A 25,634-nucleotide genomic window follows, 5' to 3' on the forward strand; every position below is an offset into this window, starting at 1 on the left:
TCGTGACAAAGTTGATTACCTATTTAACTTTATCATGGAAAGAAAGGCTTCTCTTCACTGCTTTGTCTCATGCTTGAGTCACTGTGACTGTGTGGTGCCCCTGACTGTAAAATGTGTATTGCGCTAGTACCCATAATTTCTACAGCAAATATTTACTCTTTAACCCGCCCCGTCCCGACCACTTTTTCACCACTGGTACCTCCCAATCCCGACTATTTTTGGACCCAAATTTTTTTTGCTAAAACTTTCGCTTTTGGTCAGAAACAATGGTCAATCACGAAGAAAGTGTTCACCGGGATCCATAAGTTGCCTAAACAGGTATACCTTCATCACACCTGGTACCGTGTTCTCTGTAGGTGGTCTGAGGCTCTCACGTTTTCTATGGTATTATAAGATTAGGAAACCAATGAAAGTAAGTAGATATGTATTTAATACAAACATAAAAACATGTGATACAAGAGTAAATTGGATTTTATACAAAAATAGAGGTGAAATAAGCATTGTACCATCGGGCGAACCGAGTGAAATCGGCCAATCTGTTCACGATGAATCGCTAACATTGCTGAATCATGATACATATCATTTTATCTACTTATATAATACATCTCCAATAACATTATACCATTTTACATTTTATTGAACTGTTTTTACGTATTCACAGGCCTTACGATAACATTTAGCGTAATGTTACCGCTTATTTAGGTAGTGAGTGAACTCGCTGTGACTGTTGTTTCAACTCGTATTGTTTTTTTTCAACTTACATAATACTTTCCTAATAACATTATACACTTTTCCACTTTAGAGAACTGTTTTGAGATAGTTTCAGGCCTTACGTAAATATTTAGCGTAATAATAGCGCATAATAACACAGAGGGTGAAGTCGCTATGAGTATTATTTCAACTTACAACATATTTTTGTACTTATATAATACTTCTCCACTAACATTACACATGTTTCCACTTGATATAATGGCTATCACCTAATAGGAGACCTTACTATTCTACTGAGCATCATATTATCGCATATTTACACAGTGAGTGTTATCGCGATATCATTTGTTTCATCTTACACTAGTATTCAACTTATAAATTACTTTCCTACTAACATTACACCCTTTTCCACTTTATATCATTCCTATCACATACTTACAGACCAGAATGTTCTACTGAGCATAATATTTTCGCAGATTTACACAGTGGGTGTACTCGTGACATCATTTGTTACAACTTACACTATTTTTCAACTTATACGTTACTTTCCTGCTAACATTACACCCGTTTCCACTTTATATTCTTGCTATCACATATTTACTGACCAGAGTGTTATACTGAGCGTCATATTTTCGCAGATTTACACAGTGGGTGTAGTTTTGATATCACTTCTTTCAACTTACACTATTTCTCAACTTATACATTACTTTCCTGCAAACATTACACCCGTTTCAACTTTATATAAGACTTAGAAAATACTGACTGGCCTTACCATTATACTGAGCGTCATATCGCCATCCCACACAGTTTCAGTAGTGTAGGAAGTTATGGTACTCTCTGAAACATGGCTGAAGGCACAATGCAACATTGGTGGTGATGGGGGAGGTTGGGGAGGTGGAAAGCGGCGCCTTTCATCACTCGCACTTCTCTTCCCTCTCCCTTTTCCTTTACCCTTTCCCTTCCCTTTCCTTCCTTTCCCCACATCCTGGGGCTGTGGGGAGGAAGTTTGGGAATATTGTGTGGCGAAAGACGTGCTGGGGAGTGGCTCCACCTCCTCCCCCCTAGGCCTACGTGCACCACGTGCTCATGCTGCCTCCCTCACACCACTTTCCCTTTCACCCCGCACTCCCGCCACACCACTTTCCCTTTCACCCCGCACTCCCACCACACCACTTTCGCCTTTCCCAGACAAAACACTAGGACCATACCTTATTTGCCTTCTCGCCCCACCTTCTGATCCTCGGGGTGAGATTTTTTTCTTCCCCAACCACGAGGCAACATCACGTCCTAAGCCGCCGTCCTCGTCCTCGTCCTCGTCCTCATCAGAATCTCTCTCTAGGGGATGGAGAGAGGTCTGTGCAGGTGGTTTGGGTGCAGGTTGGCCTTCCCTTGCCTTACGATATGTCACATATCACTTTTTCCGGGGCAAAGGGACCTCCTCATCACTGCTTGTTATTTCTTCCTCTGGCTGGACGTAATCTCGATCCACCACATCATCATCAAGTGGAGAATCACTATCTCCAGTGAAGGCCTCCAGGACGGATGCTATTTCATCGTCTGAGAGACCTTTCCGCGCCATGTCTGACTTGGGTCACTGCTAACAGGTGAGTGACCGAGACAAGGGCGAGCGCGGGTCATGCGGGGTCTGGGACACTGCCCGCCTGGCGGCAGGTAGGGGAGGGTTGGGTAGGAGGGCGAATCGAAAATCTCGCACGAATTTTGAAAATTGTGGAAATTATGAACCTTGCAATTGCAGGACGTTGAAGTACGTCAACGGGATTGGCAGTGACAAAACGTGAGGACGTGGAAGTACGTCGACGGGACGCCGCGGGTTAAATCTATGTTATAGTTCCATATGAGGATTTGTATTATTATGGTTCTGGTGTCATGTGTCCATACCTTATATTTGTGTTATTGGATTATCTTGACATGAGACAAGTAGATTCTTAATATTGTCCTCCTATGTCAAGATTATTTTTTATTCAGGGATGAAAGGTATGACCCAATAAGGTAAAGTGCTGTGATGGCTGGAGCTGAAGAAACTCCATCTATCTATCTATCTATTGTCAGACGCCATAATCCCGTACGGGGTGGCCATTTGACTTTGAGTTATTGGTTTTACGGGGAGGGGCACTAACCCTCCACCAACCCACTTGTTGACACGTAGGGAGCACGTATGGGTTGGTTATATGGTTACCACCCAGCGTTGTAAATGGTTTCTTGGCTTACAGAGAACCATTTGGCTTGTCACTCAATGTAAAGCCACCTGTAAAGGAAAGAAGAGCAATAAGAAGTGACAGGAAAGATGGGAGATATAGGAAGAGAAGAAGGCAGGCACAGAAAAAGAATGATAAAGGCTAAGGAAGAAGTAGGCAGCACTACATCAAGTGAGTGACTCATTGTGTGAAATTTGAATATCATCATTGTGGAAGACAATTCATTAGTAAAATGACAACAGGCGCTCACTTCTTCACACAGAAGGCGAGAACATTGAATGTGATCAGTGTGGGAGACGGTTTGCTCACAAGAGTAATCTGATTGAGCACCTTCAGGTTCATGCCAAGGTGAAGCATCATTATAATTGCCATGAATGTGGAAAACTTTTCACCAAAAACAGCAGCCTTACCATACATTCATTTGTTCACACTGGAGTGAAATGTTTCCACTGTGATGAGTATGGTAGATTATTTCCATGCAGAAGCAACCTCACTGACCACATGATAACACATTCAGCAAAGATAAATTCTCTTGTGATCAGTGTGGAAAAAAATTCTCACAGAAGAGTAGCCTTGCTCGACACACACTCTCTCACACAGGAAAGAAAAGCTTGTTCGTGAAGAATGTGGCAAAGAGTTCTTACGTAAAAGTTACCATCATGAGCACTTACTAATTCATCAGGGGGTCAAGAGATTCAAGTGTGATGACTGGTAAACTGTTTGCTAGGAAAAGAGACATGTCCAAGCATAGCCACACAAATAGGAGAGAAAAGCTTCCATTGCAATCAATGTGGTAAACTGTCTGCAAGAAAGGATAACCTGGATGAGCACGTAATAACACACTGCCCTCAAGTATAGCTATGGATGTGAGGAATGTGGGAAAGTGTTTACAAAGAAATGTAGTCTCAGTACACAGTCAGGACAGAAAGGCTTTAGGTGTGATGAGTGTGGTGTGGCGTTTCTTCATAAAAGTTTCCTTTATGAGCACCAGTTGACCCATAGTAGAATTAGAAACTTCAAATATACTGAGTGTGAAAAACTATATGCTAGGAAACGAGACCTCAGGAAACACATACTGATTCACCCTGGTAGGATGAACCTTGACTGTGGTCCGTGTGTAAGTTATTTTGGTAGTAGAAGTGATATGGGTTAGCACACATTGAATCACACCAAGAACATCTAATTGTCACACGATGGCGATTAATTTTTTCAAGGAAATCAAGAAGATAATGACAGCTGAGAGTAATGCTCGATGACAGGAAAAATATAATTCAAACATTCATTACATCTTTTAAATGGAAATAATTTCACATCCCAACTTTACAGTGAAGTAAAGTTGGTATCCAGTAGAGTAAAAGAATTCCATTTTGTTCATCTAATGTTCCTGAAGTCTTTCAGGGTGCGACTTGCTTTTTAAGAGTTATTTTCACCTATGAATGAAAATTAAGGTTTGTTACAAATATATCTTGATAATATGGCATTCTATTTACCATTACAATTAATTGCTGTGTAATGAAGCTTTTGGATAAACAAGTTTTGTATCATTGGTGGTCAGTTTATGTGTGCATTACTGGATGTGCCTGAGTCCACAGTTATTCCCTTAATGTTACTAGAGCATCCGTCCATCCATCCATCATATAACCTTGTGTTGCCCCATAATGAGCGTAGGAGCCTGGGGCTAGGCAAGTTAGTCCTGACATTTAAGATGAGAGTAACCACCCTCACTCATCCCTAAGTGCATTACGTGAGCAATAAACCCCCACCATCCCTGTGATATAAACCTGCACCGGCTCAATCAGTGGTTTTATAAATGGTATATGTCTAGTAAGAAAAGCTGTCCTGTCAGTGTCATCTGAAGTTTCATTACAATGATCTCATTCTTAAAAGTGGAAGCTCTCACATTCCAAGTCAGCAGATGATAAGTAAAGAATATATGTGATATCTGTTTTAAACCAAGTATAAAAAGATGTCAGCACAGTAGTGGGCAAACAGAGAGCATCTGGTACTTGGTCGTCATCTGATGTTGGTTATCATTTTATCATTGATGCGTGGCTAAGATCCAGCATGAAGAAAAGTACCAGTATATTGGAAAAAAGAGATTACGCACAGAACAGTGCTGAATGAAATGATACGTACCTTCTGACACTTATTAGCCATGCCTTTAAATACCCTAACTCTGACATGTAGGCTTTGTTACCTACAGCATGTTAAAGCTGTAGGGTGGAGCTGTTAACGTCAGTCGGATAAAAAAAAAATAAAAGGGAAATTGCCCAAGTCATATTCCTTAGAAACTGGATCTATTTATTCCTTTCATTTACTCAGGTCTCTTGCTTCCTCCGCTTCCTCTCTCGCAAACACTCACCGTAGGCTATTATCTTATTGGCCCACCAGGTCTACGTCACTCACATATCTTTCCACCACCAGTTATATCAGTTCTGCCTCTTTGGCTATACAGTCTAAGCAGTCTTTTTAATTAGTGGATGGCGTTACTGTGCATCCCTCATTTGTATCACTTGCGTCTTTTGTCTTTGTAGCCCAAATTTATTTATCTGTTCTGTCTCCACTGCTCGTAATACGTTATGGTTCTTTCACGCATCTACATATCATTGTTAAACACTTCTAGGGTAGCTATTGGAGACTATCATTTTCTCACTTAATGTAGTGCTGCCTACCTTTTCCTTCATCTTTATCATTCTCTTTCTGTGTCTGCCCCCCTCTCTTTCCATTTCTTCCATTCTTCTAGTCACTTTTTAATACTCTTTCGTCTTCGTTCAGGTGTCTTTACAGTGCGTGATAAACCTAATGTTTTCCTGAAACCCTGGAAGCCATTTACAACACTGGGGTGGTAACCAAATAACCAAATACCAGGGTGATTTGAAGACTACTATGGTGCCCCTGTTAACTGTGCTGGGACACATATGTGGCGTCCATCTAGGAACCGAATCTCCAGACTCTTCCCTGCATAAGGAAACACTGGATCACTGCATGGACCAGCCCTTCATGGACGATAGCTTCTCTGTGGTTTATCCGTCTGCTCAACCAAGCAGACTGAAGTTAATACTCATCATCATCATCATCATGCAATCCATTGTTTCCACATGAGTGTAGTAGCTCGGGGCTGGGCAAGTTGTTCCAAACATTTCAGATGAGAGTGACAACCCTTACTCATCCCTGAGTGGCATTACGTGGGCAATAAACCCCAACCATTCCTTGGATATAAACCTGCACCGGCTTGATCTGAAGGGAGCGACTTAATTGCCCACTAAACCACCAGGCGCCATAATTTGGCTATATGGTTACCACCCAGCATAGTAAATGGTTTGCTGGTGTATAGGAAACCACTTTGCTTGTCACTCAGTGTAGAGTTACCCATAGACAGAAGGAAGAGGAAAGAATGAATGAAACTAAGATAGAAGAGGAAGGATGGAAAGGAAGACGTGGCCTTCCACGCCGAGTGAACCGTAATCCCCTCGTTTCCCTCTAAGATAATTTACTTTGACCATCCATGTAAATAACCACACACTACCACACACTTTGTGCTCCTATCACTTTCTACAAGTACCCTGTGCTCTAAAAAATAAAAAAAATCCAACAACGACAGCATAGCAGTCAGACGGGCAGAAGCAAGATGTTTGATGGAGTAGAACGTATTAGGTAATTTTTATTTCATATTAGCATTGCTAAGAAAAACAGAGAAATGATGATGTCGTACTTTTTATTTGCGAACATTATTCCTTGACAGCCATGTCAACATATTTCAGTTTCGAGGATTTCTTGCTAGTCAAAATGTAAGCATATGAAAATTGGGAAGAAACAAGTCAGACACAGTCAGATGATGTAAGCCATGTAACTAGAGTAAATTAACTTTTCAGTGGCTGTTATGTATATTTTAACTTTACTTCACACGTCGCTACCAAGTTAAACAAGCGTCCATTAGCATATAAACGGTGGGAAATTAAAGGAAGAGTACTCTTACTCTGCTGTTTGGAAATCCTCAAAGTCAGTGCAAGAGTAAGCTGAGACTCTCGCGCGTGCTTCTCTGCCCATTGATTTTCTTTTTCTATGATGTGCTAGGGAAGAAAATAATAGACATTCTCTAAGTGTGAAGTACACGCTGTAGAAGAGCAGGCAAACTTTATCTTGTGATGGTATAACAAGGTCTGCACTGAGCTGGTTCTACAGATAGTTTAAATGATCCTGGCTTTACTTTCACATCATAGCCAACTTAAGGTGTAGGAAAAAAATATATATATATATTTGCGCTGGAAATGTTTAAGATTTTTTTACTATGTGTAAATACTGACTAGTGATTCATGTGTGCTTTATGTCCTGTGCATCTCGCTAATTTCATCCACACAGGATTCTTATTAGTTCTTTTGTTCTCAACCAAGCCACTCTTTGTCTCCCCCCCTCCCCTTTAGTTTCTTTACATGTACTTTTTTTTAACATTAGTAATGGTTTGGAAGAATGACACAATCAAGTGCTGAAACTTATAACTGTTGCTGTAGTTCTATAAAATCTTACACCGAAAATTACTTAGCTTATGTTCTGAATGGTTTTCTGGATAATATCAGATTAAAGTTTATCAATAATATTAAGAGAGAGAGACTTGTAGTGAATGGGCTTTTTTTTGTTTAAATTTTTAAATAAATAGCTATGATAACATTATAAAAATTGCCAACAGAAACTTATAGGTACCTGGATGTATACAAGTAAAAAGCAACTAATGAAAGTTAAACAATGGCCCTGTTAGATAAAATTTCCTTTTCAAAAATTTAACAAAAATTCCTGAAGTGCCAGTTATGCATTTATGGAAGAGTAGTACAACTGTGAAGAGGTCAGAAGTCTGTATTTGAGTTCAGTGATTAGGTCCATATCCATTATCCATGTTCAGTGATTGGGTTCGTATCGATGTCCAGTGACGTGGTGTCCACGCCTTCAACGACAACAGCTCTCATTCTGTAATCAGAGGTAGTCTAATTTAATACCAAAGATAATTAAGTTTACCATTTGATTTGTACTATAATATTAACTCATTCTGCCCGAGGACATTATTTTTTTTTCCAGAACCTTACATTCAGCTCATGAGAGTACCCTAGTAGTGAAAGGGTTTCTAAAGACAGACACTAGTGGTTGTTTAATATGGCAGATCCTGAAAAACTGTGTAGCTATACTGTCTGGTTATGCAAATGTCCCTTAACATCTTCCCCATCCTCCCAAAAGGAGGATGGTGGACTGAAGAAGGGCAGTTTAAGGCTGCAGTCCACTGAATTTACATTTTAGATGTGCCATGGGCCAGAAAAACAACAATATTGTGCACGATTAAAAATAATGTAGTCTTCTAGTTATATTCCCACATTGGTGTGGGAGAATTCTTTGTCAACTTAAAGAAGAAAAATGATTACTGTGCTTACAAGTCACTGCCACCTGGACATTAGGACAGGGGAGGGTCTTACTTCTTACATCTTACCAGCTATAAGAGGACACAGTTGACCTGGCGGACATTCTGTAGCAAGAAAGAGTAGGCTATCTTCTTTCTGACTGAGGATGATACTTTTAAGGTAGAGATACATCTATACACACGTGTAGGTACACTTCTCACATAAAAACTATGTACAGCATGAGAGAGAGAGAGAGAGAGAGAGAGAGAGAGAGAGAGAGAGAGAGAGAGAGAGAGACTAAGGAGTTAGTGCTCACCTATAGGGGGGAACGGTGAACAACGGTAGCAGACACAGCCAGGGGAGCCACAGGATGCGTTCAATGCCGAATACAAGCAGTTCACATTAACGTTCCGCTTCAACCAAAGAGGATAGCACACCCCACCTGCCCAGAAACACGGTGTAACCCTGCAGAGTTGAGAGGAAGGTTGGATTACTTATGTGCATAGTTATGAGTTTTTTTTTTATTCATCTTAGTAAAGGCATTTCGAAGTGGGGGATTTGGCAAGAAGATGACATTGTCTGTTGGCTATATCATACTCTGATTTGCCGAGCTGAGAGGAATGCTGGGTTGCCTGCGTGAATAGTTAGTGCGTACTTTCAGACAGTTTAGTTGTAGCTTGTGAGCTAAGGGGGAGGAGGTCAGACACAAAGATACTACTGCTCAGTGGCTCCAGCACAATCAGACCTTCCAAGCTGAGTTGAAAGACAAATTGCGAACCCCCTCAACCAGGATGATGTGCTGTTCAGTCTATTCTTGCTGCTAACTGATGATTTTACTGATCTTAGGAAAGGCGTCTCATACTGAAGAAATATATTAATGCCGTATCTAAACTCCCATTTCCAAATGTCCATCATAAGTTAAAGGAAATCGTGAGATGGTTCGAATAAAATCCAAAACGATGCTCTCTGGCTCAGTGGATTGAGTAATTACTGAGTCCTTGAACCTGATGATGTAGTTTTTGATGTGGGAGTGTCTCCTGAAGCGCTGCCCTCCCCCGCCTTGCCCTCTCCTCCTCTGCTCTCCCCTACCCTGCCCTTCTAATACCTTTCCCTCCCCTGCCCTAACCTCCCCTAGCCTGCCCTCCCGTCTTTTACCCTCCCTACCTGCCCTTCCATTCCCTTCCCCAGTCAGTCAGTCCCACCCTAAGGATAATCACATGAAAGGTGCAAGTGAAGCTCTGTATGAGGCTTCACTTTAGCTGCATAAGATTTTACACACAAGGGTCAAATTCTCGTTGGGTAAGGAAGCTCCTCAACACTTTTCCTAAGCGACTTATTGTTTTCGTTTATTTCGCCGTACCGTCCTTTTCTGTGATATAAATCCTTCCACTATCGCCATACTCTGCATAAATGACTTATAAAAAGATATTAACCAGCTGTATTCACAATTAAATCGCTAAGGAAGAGGTGTTAGGGAGCTTCCTTAACCGAAGAGAATACGGGACAGGGCTCTTCACTGGCTAAGTCCCATAATATCTCACATTTATCTGGTAGGCTACGTATGTACTAGAATCCGAATATCACTCGCCCTTTGTCATAGCATCCAAGACGAGTAATGTCTAATATGCAAAATAAATCGCTTAAGAACATTTGCAACGACACTTCCTGTGCCACCAAGAGTTTAATGTCACTTACGGTCCGGCGATGCAATTCGGTGGGAATATGATGTCCGGGTTTAAGATGTCGACCTGCCTTTCTTCAAGTTGCAGCTGAGTGTCGTCATCCTCCTCGATATTCCCTTGTTCCTTTGTCATAAGATTCTGCGACACAAAAGTATGCGTTATCGAAGTAAATCTATCTGTCTATCTATTGCCAGACGCCTTAATCGCGTACGGCGTGGCCACAAACAAATCTCCTCCACATCGCCCTGTCCTCCACCATTTCACTGCCCTGCTCCCAACTCACACCCCCTCTTTCATATACCTCTCCACTCCATCCCTCCATCTCATCCTCGGCCTCCCCCTCCCTCTCCCCCCCTCCACCTCACTCACATACACTCTCCTCGTCAGTCTCCCACCCTCCATCCTCTCCACATGGCCAAACCACCTCAGTGTGTTCCTCCTAAAGCTTCCTATCACATCCACATCCACACCACAACGCTTCTTTATATCCTCATTTGTCAGCCTGTTTCTCCATGTGTCTCCACAGGCTCCTCTTAAATAACTCATTTCCACTGCTCTCACTCTTGACTTGTATCCTTCCAACAACGTCCAAGCTTCACTTCCATACGTTAGAGTTGGTATCACAATATTGTCATGTAATTTTTTTACTTCCATGCTCACTTCCCTGTTTCTTACCACTGCTTCAAGGAACCAGCAACCTTTCTTCCTTGTTGTACCCTTTAAGGCACTTCACCCTCCAAACTTCGATCCTTACTCATCACACTCCCCAAGTACTTAAACATACTCACATTATCTGTTTCCTCACCATCCAACCTCACTGTACATACACTGACTTCACCTCTCTCAAAGACCATCACTTTACTCTTTCCTATATCCACCTTTAGATTCCGTTTCTTACACACTCTCCCAAACTCATTCACCAAGCCTTGCAGCTCCCCTTCGTCTTCACTTAACAACACAGTATCATCTGCAAACAACAGTACAGGGAGTTTCCAAACACTAACCTCTCTCACTAGGGCCACTCCAACATCCACTGCTCTACCTTGTATCTCTTTTATTACCCTATCCATGTACAGATTGAACAACCATGGAGACATGACACATCCCTGTTTCAACCTAACCTTCAAAGAGAAAAATTCACTCGGCTCACCACCATCCACACGCACTGCAGCCTTAGCACCATCATACATACTCTTCACAGCATTCGACAACTTCCCATCTATTCCATATATTCTTAATACTTTCCACAATCCTTGTCTATCCACCCTGTCATATGCTTTCTCCAAATCCATGAAAGCCGCATACAACTTCTTTCCCTTCTCTAGAAACTTTTCCACTAAAGATCTAAGAATGAATATCTGATCTACACAACCTCTTCCCTTCCTAAAGCCTCCTTGTTCTTCTCCAACTAATTCCTCTGTTATTTCCCTGACTCTGTCAATAAGTATCCTACCATATACTTTTACTATTACACTAAGATGACAAATGCTCCCATGATTACCACACACTTCTTTATCCCCTTTTCCTTTGTACAAGGGAATAATTATACCTGATTTCCAATCCTCTGGGACTCTACTTTCCTCCCAGGCCAATCTGCACATCTTCCACATACATTCTACTGCTATCTTTCCCCCATGCTTCAGCATTTCATCACACACTCCATCAATTCCTGGGGCTTTCCCCAATTTGTCTTTCTTCATTGCTTCCACAACTTCAGTCCTACTGATTTCTTTCTGTCTTCTCACCTCCCTCCTTCTCCCAGCCATTCCCCAGCCACTTATATTAGCATTACTTCCACTCTCTATGTTCAGTAAATAAAATATAATAAACAAATACATAAATAACTCCAAAATGCAAATGTAATGTCAAATTATGGTGTTCATTTTTTCAGTTCAAACTATTCATCATGGTGTGTACTTGTAACTAGACCCAGTTTATCTCTGAATTGAACAAGGTAATAAATATATGAAAAAATGAATAAATATAAGTAACTCTAGAATTCACCTCTAAGAGCGCATCCACACATGTGCTCAAACAAGTGTTGGCAACATGTAAGCAACACAGTAACGAACACGCTGCAAACATGCTGGGAACAGCAGCGTCCAGATCATGTTGGCAAGATCATGAAGTCTCAACTGCCTCGTATGGACACACTTATGCCATCACCTCTGGTGCTAGTGTTCGAAGCTGCACTGAAACATGTTTGCATACATCTGTCCAAATACTGCAGCAAACATGTTCCCGAGCATGTTGCTAGCTGTGTTGCCAACATATGTTTGAGTACACTTGTGGACGCGCCCTGAGGTCAGACTACGGAAGTTGGTCTGAGTTCAATCTATTCATCAAGAACGTAACTAGATACAATTTATCTCTGATCTGAACAAGAACCGCTAGTAATGACAAAAACATCAATATACCCAGTGGCACAGCCAGGGGGAGGGGGGGCACGATGCCATCCGCCCCCCTTTGACTCTGAGGTCGAGATTCCAAATAGCGCCTAGCATCATGGGCAACCACCACTGTTTCCACACATTCGTGGAAATAACATGGAAATATCAGTGATATTATTTCATACAGTTCCATGTTTCAACAGTTGTATTGGCGCAATTCCACACGTACAGTCGTGGTCATAAATAATCACCTATTGTCCGGTACCCCGTCCCTCAGGCTGGCTCCTTTATGTACGGCAAGTCACACTGAAGTGAGAGGGAGGGGCCAGAGAGAGAAGGGAAGGTGAGTGAGGGGACAAGCGATGGTGCTGGGGTGGAGTGAGGGAGGGGAGGGAGGGGAGGTATGGGAGAGAGAATGATGTGCACTGTGGTAGCCACATAATTTGTCTATTTTCTTTCATTCAGGGCAGGAAAAACTGTAAGGGAGTTAATATTCGGTAGATAAAGCTGCATTATACCTTGTATAGCGGCATCAGATAACAAGCTTTTGATAGGTGGTGATATCAAGGGCTGGCTCGTGAGAGGAATATGCTGACGTGACAGATCAAATATTAGTGCAGAGCCATCGAGATTGTGTGGGCCCACATTGTCAACGCATGGAAGCCAACAAACGGGAGGACACGGCTCGCCTCCTCCAGCACACCAAGGGTGAGTGGGAGTAGTTCAGAAAAAACCAGCAAACCATCAACAACATTGTTTCCTCAGTGACGCGAAGACTGCGAGAGATTGAGGCAGGAGGTCACTGAACTATTTACTAAGGCTTTCCTAGTTAGTTTCCCTTGACCAGTGTCTGTTAACATTGACACAGATATGTTATGGGGGTTTGGGTAGGGTTTGGTTTAATTTTCCTTCTAACAGATTATGAGAGATACCGTTATTATATCCTATGTCGATAGACATCAAATTTATTTACCTTTTATGCAAAATTATTTTAAATAAACTTTTCATATACTATCTATCTATCTATCTATTGCCAGACGCCATAACCCCATACGGGGTGGCCATTTGACTCTGAGTTATTTGTTTTACAGGGAGGGGCACTAACCCTCCACCAACCCACTTGACACATAGGGAGCACGTATGGTTTAGTTATATGGTTACCACCCAGCGTTGTAAATGGTTTCTTGGCTTACAGGAAACCATTTGGCTTGTCACTCAATGTAAAGTCACATGTAATGGAAAGAAAAGCATTAAGTAGTGACAGGAAAGATGGGAGAAATAGGAAGAGAGGAGGGCAGGCACAGAAAAAGAATGATAGAGGCTAAGGAAGAAGTAGGCAGCACTACATCAAGTGAGTGGTTGATGGTAAAATAGTGAACATAATTGTGACTGTATGGAGGAAGTGTATACTGAAATGATCATATTCACTGTGGACACAGCCATGTCAAAGGTTGTATATGATATTTACTTCCAAAAATTAATTACATGAAAGGGTAGAGCACTTTTCTTGCACAAACTTTACAGAAGTCAAAGCCATCCAGATTCCATTCTGCATCCAAAGTCAAAATATGCGGATAAACACAAAAGATCTGGCACCGCACTAATGTTTAGTCTGTCATTTGTCAAGTATATACAGTACAGTATATTTCACTCACGAGCCAGCCCTTCCTATCACCACCTATCTAAAACATGTTATCTGTCGCCGCGATACAAGGTGTAATGCAGCTTTATCTACCGAATATTAACTTCTTTATATGAGGCCCCTATTCACAGAGTAGGTCATGTGCCACTTTTCTCAAAATTTACTTAAATACATCATGACCAAGTGACAATCCTAGTATCCTGTGAAACACAGTTTGGTTATGCAGCCAGCAGAAGGTCGAAAATAGCATTTCTATAAAGGTAGTGGTGGTCCGTATCGCAACCTCACCCCCTTTCTTTTCTACACACTTGGCTACCGTCGCCCCAATGAATGGCATGGTTGCTAGGCTAGTGGGACATGATTCAGCAGGCAGTCTCCATCATCGAGACAGAAGGCTGGACTAACCATACCAACGGTCATAAGGTCGAAAATCCAATACAGGCACATTTTTTACTGTCACTACCGTCTCGCCACTCCCCAGAGTTCTGATTGTTAGCCACAGATTTGGCTAAGCGCCTTGACGTCAAAGGCCGCCTTGACTGGCTGAACGAGCCAATGGCGTGCCGCGTTGTGTACCGTGTAGGCTTCTCTCGGCCAATCACAGACTGCGTGAGACGGCGCGGTCTTCAGTTCCGTGTTTACACCCAGCCCTGGATGTACTCACAGCTTCGCTTCCCTGATTTTGAGCGATATTTTCGTGGGAAATCGGCATTCCCCGTTATTATGGCGGATACCAGTAGTGCCAGTGTAGTGCCACACATTTGACATTCATGTATGTGTTTAGTAGTACTGTAATTTTAAGTTAGATAGGGTGTAACCTGAATATTAGTTTATAAGTTCCTACTCGAAGTAGTAATTCATATGTTAATGATTAATGTAGGGTTAACTTTATTTTTACATGTATGTATCTCTGTATCTATGCAGTGGGTGATGTAATTGTGGATGTTGAGCTATGGGAGTTCCCCATCTGGCCGAGTAATGAAAGACATATGCGAGCAGCTTATCCCCTTCCTTTGTGCGTCGTTGCTGGGCGCCGAGTTTAAACCTTAAACAGAATAATGATGAATATACAATTCTTTCTGTAACCTAGTTGTGAAATGTTTGCTAATGAAGCTGCTAGAACCCAAATATGTAAGATTGACAGTCCAAAAGGCCTAAATAATGTCATTTGTGAGGATTTAAAGTCCCGTTTATCTTGGCCGTCACTAGATGGCATGAGCTGCTCTCAGATTCAAATTGAGATAGTGATAGAATCAGTATCTAAATTTAGTGAGGAATAAATCCCAAATTTTCCCCAATTCAATCAAAAGTCCTGGCGTCATGTGTACACTGCTAAATAAATTGTAAAGAGAATTGAAACCCACCATATTTCAAAAACACCATCTCATTTGACTAAGCAGTGGCTGCCCAACGTAGTCACTCGAGCCCCAGACGTCGTATCTAATGGACGTTCGTTCAGTCCCCAGACACCGGCGACGTCAAAGTGTGCACGAGACCTTCTCGTGGTATTGCCCGTAGACTCTTACATACACACACTACCCACGAGTTATTTTACAAACCGAAAGTAGTTGATATGGTATTAATGATCCTATCAAGTGAACTTCTTTTTTTGTAGATAAGGAGTAGAAATTTAAAAGTGTTATGATTTTTAACGGAAAGGTGAAATTCAAATTCAGTAACCGTCCTCTTTCTTTAATATTAATGTTTTAGAAAAATCAGGAGCGTGGAAAGGAACTTAGTAATTGTGAGCATTAATGTGATATTTGAATTGTACTTCGAGGCTAAACAAGCCCGAATGATTGGGTATTCTTGGTAATTATATTTTTTTTTTTTTAATTATTCCTCGAGGCTAGGCAAGCCCGAGAGATTATGTATTTCTAGTAACTATATAACATTGTCGATCATGAACTGTAAATAATACTGACGATGTGGGAATCGAGAAAATTACATGAGGAGAATATATTAAATGGATGAAAGATGAACACAGATAATCATTCTTATTGGTTCGAGGCTATGCCAGCCCGAACAAACAATTCATGCCCGTAAAAAGGTCCCGGTCTTGAGGCTATTGTTGAGTCCAAGAGTAACGGTCAAAAGGAAAGTAAAGAACAACAACTCCATACCTCGTGTGTATCAAATTGTTTACGTCTGGTAATAATGTTAGAGGAATGACCACCCAAAAACCTTGGTAACATATACAATCTTCTCTCATACTAAAAAGGGTCATGTAATTAAAAAAATGTTTTGTGGAAATTAACAGAATTATTTAAGTAGAGTAAAAATATATATCATTTTCTTTTCTTTATTAGTGTACCTAATCCAGGAAATTATATCCTCAAGCCAAATTCACTCCCCTTCCAATTCAAGATTCCTTCGCTGAGGGAAGGACGACCACCCGTGGTACTGATTAAATCTAAACTCGGCCAAAAACTGTAAACGCTACCACAATTCTTTCTTTGCATAAACATTTACTATAAACTGTTATACTAAGTCGAGTACCACTTGTATACCCACGGATGAACTGATCCGTACCCACAACAGGTAAGAATATAAATATCACTATCATTACACTGGATGAACAATAACGGTGAGAATAGAAATTCCTACCGTTACACTGGTGTCAACCTGGTGGGATAACATTTCCTGGTATTACACCAGTGATGATGCAGGACCATCCAGAGGAAGGGAGGCCGCCATCCTGAGAAGTGGAAGCAGAATGTTGCCAAGATGAGGAGGAATTGCGGCCTGGAGTACTGGTATCCTGACTATGGTTTTACCTTGCCCACAGTGAAATATGGTTTTCTTTACAAAGTTATGATATGCTGGCACTTATGTATATGTCTTTAACTTAAACATACATGAAAATAATAGCGATATCACTAACACTGTAGGTGTTATTAACCATTTTAGTACAGTATGGTGTTGTTTGAGACAGGGGTCGACAAAAAACGCAATCACTGTTTCAGCTTTCAATATGCCATTGTATGATTATAATGACATTAAAGGACATACATAAAGCTACAAAACAAAATAATAAATAAATAATCACTCAGATATCTTTGCTGGCTACCGAGATATGGCATTTTGAAAGTCGCGAAACTTTGCGTTTTTCTCCATTTTTTATTTTCGGTGCTTGACGAACCATGTTAATAAGGGCCTCATATGATACCCTGAATGAAAGAAAATAGACAAATTATGTGGCAATCACTTCGCATCTCTTTCTCACCTACCAACTCTCACCACCTCCAAACCTTCACTCGTCCCTCCTCCCACTTTTCCTTCTCTCTGGCTCCTCCCTCTCAGCCCCTCTTACTCCAGTATGACTTGCCGAGCATACTGTATGTGAGCCAGCCTGAGGCACGGGGTACAGGAAAATAGATGTTTAAGACCACGACTGTACAATAACGTCTATCATACATTACGACTAAGAGAGACTAAACATGAGATCAAGATTCTAAAATTATAAAAATGATGGGGCTTAGCAATATATATTAGTCGACATTATCGTGGGTGAAATTCCCTAGCCCGAATTCACGGAGAGACGAAATAGCCAGTTACAAGTTCCTCTCCAGAGTTAGTGTGAATGAGTTGTACGTCTGGCATGTGTCTGGCAGCCGACGGCGTACGCTCGGCACATGCAAAATGAACGCAAGGAGTCAGGAATTCGTGCTACACCGGGTCCCGTCCCGTCTTTAGTTCAGTTTCCACTTCCACCAGCCTTTTTGGACGCATTGACGGTCAGTGGATATAATTGGCCCTTTTCTGGACTTTTATAATCATCTCCAGAGAAGTGAGTAAAACATTATTATTTAGGTCATTTTTGGCCTTACAGGTTAAGAACTATCTCCTTTACCCTCTTAGCCACGTAGACGCACTTGGTATTTTTCTCTGGATCTCTGGCTAACGCCGTACGATTTTACTCGTCACAGGGGGCAGGTTACTCCCCACCCCTTGGACAAATCGTGGCTGCGCCACTGACTATACCTGTTAATAAATCATAAGAAGATTCACTGCAGATCTTGACTATAGCCTTGGAGGGGGAGTGGTAGCCAGAATTAACCTTTCCTCAGGCTGGCAAAACACGAATGGGAAAGAATGGGAGCGTTTGTAGTGAGTGATGCTTGTGACAGCCCAAGTGATGTAATGCCTATATTTGTGTGTGTGTGTGTGTGTGTGTGTGTGTGTGTGTGCAAGACTCACCGCAGCCTGAGATACTCCCAACAAGACGGTCAGACAGAGAAGCACTTTCATCTTGGCGGTTTGGGCTGCCTTTTTGCTGTGCTGATTGTTGACCAACTCTGAAATGAAATAAGGGTGGCATAATAGGTGGAGAGAATGGAGAATCAGACAGACTAAAAGAGTACCGTATGTGAATGAGATGGACGGGGAGAGGAGAAGGGGGAGACCAAGGAGGAGTTGGAAGGATGGAGTGGACAGCTATATGAGAGGTGTGAGTTGGAGCAAGGACAGCCAAATGACACAGAACAGGATAACAAGGAGACTGTTTGTGGCCACTCTTTACAGAATCAGGGCAAGGGGTGGCCACAAACAAATCGCCTCCATGTCGCCTTCCATTTGGCTATTCTTCCTCGAAGTGATGCTTTGAAGATACAACATTTAAGTCTTAAAAAAAAAAAAAAAAAGACTCCCTCTTCAAGTCTTTATGTTTACACACTATAAAAGATCGAAACTCACACTATTTACCACACTGGAATCCATACCTTCGATCACAGAATGTCTGAAAAATGTAAGATAACCAAGAGCAGTCCCCCCCAAAAAAAAAAATAATAAAAATAAAATAACAAACTGCTTGGCCCCAGCAAACACTGAAATGACGGGCCAGCACTGGCATATAACGGAACATCAACAACACTGGACCGATTCCTGCCCGTAATATTCTGTTTTTATCGGGCCAATTGAGGTAAAACTTGTGTTGGGCCGATATATAAATAAAACTTGTTTTTCGACACTGGACTGAAACGGCAACCATGCGTTGGACCGATTACTGGCCATAATATTCTATTTATATCGGGCCAATTTATGTAAAACTTGTGTTGGGTCGATATATAAATAACATTCTTTTCCCCTAAGTCTGTTAATACCAGTTCAGATCACTTTCCCTCAGGGCATAGGGAGGCGTGGCTTGTGTGTGACGTCAGTTGGCTTAAGTAACAGAAAATGTATAAAAAGGAAGACTCAAATAAAACATTAATAATAAGGGAAAACGAAGAAGGGGAAGAAGCATGGACTTGTTTTACCCTATAATATTGCAGTAGGTTCCCTCACACTCCTGCACCTTCCATCACACCCCCACACCTTCGCTCACACACCACACCATCCCTAACACTATCATATCCTCCCTCACACCCCACACCTTCCCTCACACACCACACCATCCCTAACACTATCATATCCTCCCTCACACCCCACACCTTCCTTCACACCCTCATATCCTTCCTGACACCCCCACACCTTCCCTCACACATTTCAGTCCCTTCCCTTACTTCTCCGGTTTGAAAATGTCATGATCTGGTGAGTAGTGCTAACATCCACTCACCACCATGGTCAGGAGTCCACTAAACTGGGGTTCAGGGCTCTCACAAGAGGAGATCAGTAATTCCCTAGACTTGGGATGAAAAATCCCCAGATTGGACAAAAAGTCCCCAGATTAAAATTATATATTTAAATGTACTTATAAGAAAATCATTTTTTTTTATTTTTTTTATTCATAAGACGAAATGGGTGGTTTATACTTATGAGATTCATTTTTCATTATACAGTAATCTTTTGGTTTACATAGCTTAGGTATAAGTAAAAGAAAATAAAGCATTGTTTTCTGACCTTAAAGAACAAAGAAAGAAAAAAAAAAAAAAAAGCCCTTTATGTTCTCAAGAAATATGAAAAGTTTCATTTTGTTATAGATGACCAAATTAAGTTCATAGAAGAAAATGGGATGCTAAATCCATTTTCTTTGATAGAAGAATGGGCTGTCGACACGATATATTACCCAGGCATTCCAATAATTTGTTTTTGTATGCACCGTACCTCACGGAAAAAAAAAAAAAAATACGGAAACGAATGTAATTTTCGTTTCAGCTCATTCTATCATCAGATACATAATAATACAAATATAATATCCACTGTGTGCTTTCAAAGCAACTGCTAACGGCCGCCACCACTCTTACTCTCTACTCCCCCCATCTACCCATTCATATTATATATACGCTGTTTTTGTACTTAGTTTGTCACTAGCCTACCTGGAGAGGGACCCCAAGCCGGGTAGAAACGGTGTATGGCTGTACAGTACACCTTTCATTTTAACGTGGGTTTATTTCATGATATCCTATTACCACATGACATCCTGTTACAAGTACACTTAACATACAAGCTCTATTCACTTTTATGCAGGACTGATATGAAGCTATATTTGATGATAACTCAAAATAATATCAATAATAAATCATGCTCTTACTCAGCGTATGACGGAGTCCAACATGTGGAGGATCAATGTAAACAAACCGGCACCGAGGCCGAGCCGAGAACAGAGATGGACTGTGATTGGCTGAGATGTCAAAATGTTTGACTTCATTAGCCAATGAAAATTCTCGATAAAAAATATAGCTCACAAAACAGCTGACCACTAAACTCTTGGGCGATCGCCTCCCTCCCATAAATGTGCTACCCTTCAGTGGAAATGAATTAATCATTTTAGGCATAAATCCCTAAATTGTCACTAAGCATGACCAGAATTCCCCAGAAAATCCCCAGAAAGCTCATTTCCCCAGATTTATCCCTAGATGCACTAAAAAGTTCCAATCTGGGGACAAAATCCCCAGAAGTGGGAGCGCTGCTGGGGTTTCGTGCCAGTGACGTCACTCCGATGCCCCGCCCCCTGCGCCAGCTTGGAGCTGTTTTAGAAGTGATCCGAATTGGTATTAGTAAGCTTAGGTTTTCCCAACACTGGGCTGAAACGGCAACCATACACTGGACGGATTCCTGGCAGTAATGGTTATATATATATATATATATATATATATATATATATATATATATATATACAGTATATATATTATATATATATATATATATATATATATATATATATACAGTATATATATATATATATATATATATATATATACAGTATATATATATCGTCCAATACATGAATGCATGTTGTACATCAATAGCCCTATTTTATATATATATATATCCGTCCAATATATGTTGTACATCAATAGGCCATTTATGTGTATATCTCATCTCATCAGCCGTTTGAGTGCCCACTGCAGGACCACCCTATCCTGACCGAAGTGGGGACGATACAGCCAATGTATCTCTATCAAGTGGCTTCTGTGTAGGATGAGAAGTGCTTGTAAGTTTAATTGTAGTTTTGGAGTGGCTTTGGATGTGTGTGCACTGTGAACCAAATGTAATCGGGCCGCACAAGCCGACTGGGTGTAAACAGACTTCATAGTATGCGACAATGGTTCAACCACAGCACCCCTTGCGTCCAACAATGCAGTATGTGGCCTGAAGAACGCTCCCAAAGTTTATTCCCCTGGCGGGACGCGAACCCTCGTTCTTCAGTGTACGATAACACACACTTTACCACTGTACCACAGAGGTTTCATACATGTTGGGAGGCTATATATATATATATATAATGGGCCTATTGATGTAAAAACAAGTACTGGACTGATAAATAAATATAACTTTTTTCGAAAACTGGGTCAAGAATGGTAATAAATTGTTGACCCATTCTATGTACTGCTGATCACGCCAGTCAAGCAGTTAACAGCTGAGTGATATAATTATACATCATCCATCACAGATCATTTTCATATATTTGATAAGTTAAATATATTTTATATAATACCGTAATTTCGACGGAGACGGGAGTTTTCCACAGGCAACTGTCTTGTTATAAAACAAAAGTCTTTACCATATTTTTTGGTAGTGTTTTTGTGGAACTGGTTTTCAGCTTACTAGATCATAACTGATAATATTAATATTAAAGGGGCATTGGTAGACACACAAAATATATACAACGGGGTCTATAAAACGGTCAGAGTTGCACTGCTGGTTACGGAGGTCGTCCGTGGCATAGTGGTATCATGCACAAATCTGCTGTGTTGGAGGCACAGGTTCGAGCCCCACACTAAGCAGTTAATTTTTGTTTCATTTCAGACATTCCATCACTTAGCAGCAATTCGGGACATAAGGAGATACTGAGCTAGCAACACTTGGGTAAGAGAGACTCCACTCACTAATTCACCTGTCGCATGTGTGGATTGTACAGTACGGTAGGCGTTCGGAGGACAAAGGTTCGAATCCCGATTATTATTATTATTTTTTAAGAAGCATTGAAAAGCTAAAAGTTTACGATGTTATTCATTAAAAGGAAGAAAAAGTCAGTTTCAAGATCTGTTAATTTCAAGCTATCCAGACACACTTGCTTGTAAATTGGTCCGATTACTTACACCCGATTAAGACACGATTAAGGCTTCCATCATTGGCCCATTACGAATTGTACCGATACATCCCGCGGTGCAAACGGATATCAGATATAAGTCGGACCAACATCGGAAGCCAGAGTTTACATCACTTGTCCTAAATATTAAAGGTCGGAGTGCCAGCATAGGAGCAATAATGGCCCAAGCATTTTGTGTTTGCTGGGCCAGAGGTTCCATCAGATGAAAACAGACCGATAAAAGCAAGGATACATTCAACCCTCACCTGTGTGGATGAGCAAAGTGGATATCGTTCTGGCTGGCAAGTGAGCTTCCATCCGCCTCAGACTTGCTTATATCAGACGCCAAAACTCTGAGTTGTAGAGTTTTTCATTTCAGACTCGGAGGTTTCCTTTTTTAGTATTAATAAATTTTGGCTAAACGTTGATTCTTCAAGCACGTATATTCATTGACAGTCATAACCTTATCAATAAACGCAGGTTGAACGTTAATATGTCTAACACGCGAATTCACTGAGCAGTTAACTTTTCGTGATGAGATACCAGGTATATTTAGCTTACTGATTATAAAAACCAATAAAAAAAAAAGTGGCTGAACGTTAATCTTTCGGATATGAAGATTCAAAGGCAGCATTTAACTTATCGTGAGAAAAATCCCACACATATTTAGGTCTCATTAGAAGCAATAAAAAAAAGTCACTATCGGCAACAAGTATCGCCATAAGATGCAGTAAGTGGAAATAATCAGTGCAGATAAACTATTCATACCTGGGTCTTAAGAAAAATATCTAAATATCGGTTTCGGCAATTAACATGACCAGAAAATTTATTGGGTAAAGGCTGGTTAGCGTAGTGGGTAATTTGTTGCCTGCCGTCAGTGTTGCAATGTACGGTAAAATTTTTGATACCTCATTAGATATATCTCTTAATCGCCCCTATCTAACATAATAAACTGATTTAATAATATTTTTTGTGTATCCACAGCTGAAGCAAGAATAATATTTACCTTTGCGTGTGAGATGGCAAGGTTGATACCCACTCTTTCTCACGTACGCTTCCTTCATCCTTCTCTTCTCCTCACTCCTGCTTTCTCTAATATTTCGCTTCCTTCTTCCTTCCTTCCTTCTCTCTCTCTCTCTCTCCATCATCCCTTCCCTACATCTGCCTTAACTCCCCAAAGGTCATTGCTCCAGTAGTGACTCAACAAATTTATGGAGAGGAACAGGTGTAATTAACAGGTTTCGTCAGGTGCCAGTACCGCTACTTAAGATTAAACACCGCGCTTAATTTGATAACGGGACGCTAACTAGTTCCTTAGGCAGACTACACACCTTGATCTGAGTTGCCGGTCTGAACACTTGACCTCTGTAAGCACTTGGATTGGCATGAGCGGGTGTATACGTGTGTGGGAACTATTTTTCACCTACACACGTTCTTATGCCCACTCTTTCCTTGTCTATATGCCTGTCGATCTATGTATCTATTTTCTGTCGTTGATGATGATGATGTTAGAGGCGTCTTTTAAGGTGACGAGATGGCAGTGAGGTAACCATCCAAGGCGGTGGGATGTGTGCAAGTGTTTCTTGTCAGTGACGTATGTTATCTTACTAATGTCCGACTCCCACGTGCTTTCTCCCCACCTACGTTAATCCTGTTCCTGTTTTCTCTTTTTACCTACTTTTTTTCTGATTACTGTCTTAATGTATAAGCGAATGAATGAATGATTGAACTGTTATGCAATTTATGTAACCCAGCTCCTATCAGTCTTCACCAAAATCATAAATGTTTATGTTCTCCGAGTCTTATATGAACAGACGTCGGAATAAGTTCCTTTTCCGTGGACTAAGGTGTTTGTACCAATGCACGGTGGAGAGCTATCCCCTCCTCCCTTCCTCATAGTCCCGTACTCCCACCCAAACCCCCCACTATTTTCTATCATCCCATAACCCCACCCGGTACCCTCCATACTCTCGCTCACAACCAGCTAGGGGTTGCTATACCTCTTGCACCTCTCTAACTACGTGTAGTCCGAATAACTAATAATAGAATAAACAGTATCATAAACATCTCTTTCGACAGCCATCTTCCACGCATCTCCTTTCCCAAAGGCTTCAGTCCCAAAGGCTTCAGTCCAACTGTTTGCCCCCGGAGAGCAACTTTGTCATGTTGCCGAGCCTGATCCAACGATAGGGATACTCAACTTAACGCGGGTGGGTTCGGTATCTTTGTGAGGGAGAGATAACTGTACTCCCTTTACAATGCTTCGGTATGAACCTTTCGAGTTTCAGTAGTAATTAAATCTGTATGTAGCTCTGTAGTCATCCTTATATGCACTGTTTTTTGGCGAATACTATACTTTAAATTAATGCATCTCCCCCGCGCTTCCTCTCTCTCATATATATATATATATATATATATATATATATATATATATATATATATATATATATATATATATATATATATATACAGTATATATATAGAGTGTGTATCGGCTATTCCAAGAGCAATTTCTGGCGCTGGAGATCTATTTCAATATCCCAGTGGTCGCAGCAGTTCTGGATATCGCGTGAACGGCATGTCTCTTATCCCACGGAGTCGTACCGCGTATCTTATATACTGGGAAGTTATTTGTTACTCTGACAGAGGTGGGAGGAGTGACAGGGGTATTGAGATTCGGGCTTGTGGGACGGCATCAGCTGTTGAAAAAGTCAGCGTTACCAATACATACACACAATAGTCCGCTAGATTAGTCCCCTAAATCACTAGATTTTTTTTTGTGTGTGTGTCCGACTCTGGCCATAGGCTTCACAGCCTACTTTCAAGGTCCAGTAGCCCTCCTATGTACCGCACACCTCTGCATGTCACCACTTCGGCACTAACACCCACCGTCCATATTGAATACATGCTAGGGCTGTCTCATAGAGGACTGGTGTATTGGTATTAGCGGGGGTACTTTTACGACATGTCGGCGGGTCTTCTAGTAGATCAGTAAAGTCTGATTTTTATGAAATTAAAGTCCTTAAACTGTTCCCTGCTCCAGCTGGATTTGAACCCGGGTCCGTTAGGACTGCAGGCCACCTCTCTACCGATTGAGCCACCGCCTTTATTGTTATATGGCATATAATGCTGGAATCTC

At 41.2% G+C, this 25,634-nt stretch overlaps 1 protein-coding gene across 4 annotated transcripts; it reads right to left on the bottom strand.

Moving 5' to 3' along the window:
* Nucleotides 1-6,962: 6,962 nt before the first annotated feature.
* Nucleotides 6,963-22,833, bottom strand: LOC145397211 (uncharacterized). Of its 4 annotated transcripts, none has more exons than XM_080270408.1 (6): nt 22,762-22,833; nt 18,223-18,320; nt 10,004-10,128; nt 8,625-8,773; nt 8,398-8,433; nt 6,963-7,886 (listed from the first exon to the last, which is right to left on the bottom strand). In XM_080270408.1, the coding sequence occupies exons 1-6, from the start codon at nt 22,811-22,813 to the stop codon at nt 7,882-7,884; spliced, it is 465 nt and encodes a 154-aa protein (XP_080126534.1). In that variant the 5' UTR covers nt 22,814-22,833; the 3' UTR covers nt 6,963-7,881. The 4 variants fall into 4 exon arrangements, with proteins under 4 accessions (XP_080126534.1, XP_080126533.1, XP_080126535.1 ...); XM_080270407.1 differs by having other exon boundaries at nt 8,384-8,433; XM_080270409.1 differs by lacking the exon at nt 22,762-22,833 and adding an exon at nt 19,527-19,573 and having other exon boundaries at nt 8,384-8,433.
* Between the last annotated feature and the right edge of the window lie 2,801 nt (nt 22,834-25,634).

Source organism: Coenobita brevimanus, chromosome 40 (assembly GCF_032717465.1).
Source record: "Coenobita brevimanus isolate Jiangsu-jjx chromosome 40, ASM3271746v2, whole genome shotgun sequence".
Classification (NCBI taxonomy): domain Eukaryota; kingdom Metazoa; phylum Arthropoda; class Malacostraca; order Decapoda; family Coenobitidae; genus Coenobita; species Coenobita brevimanus.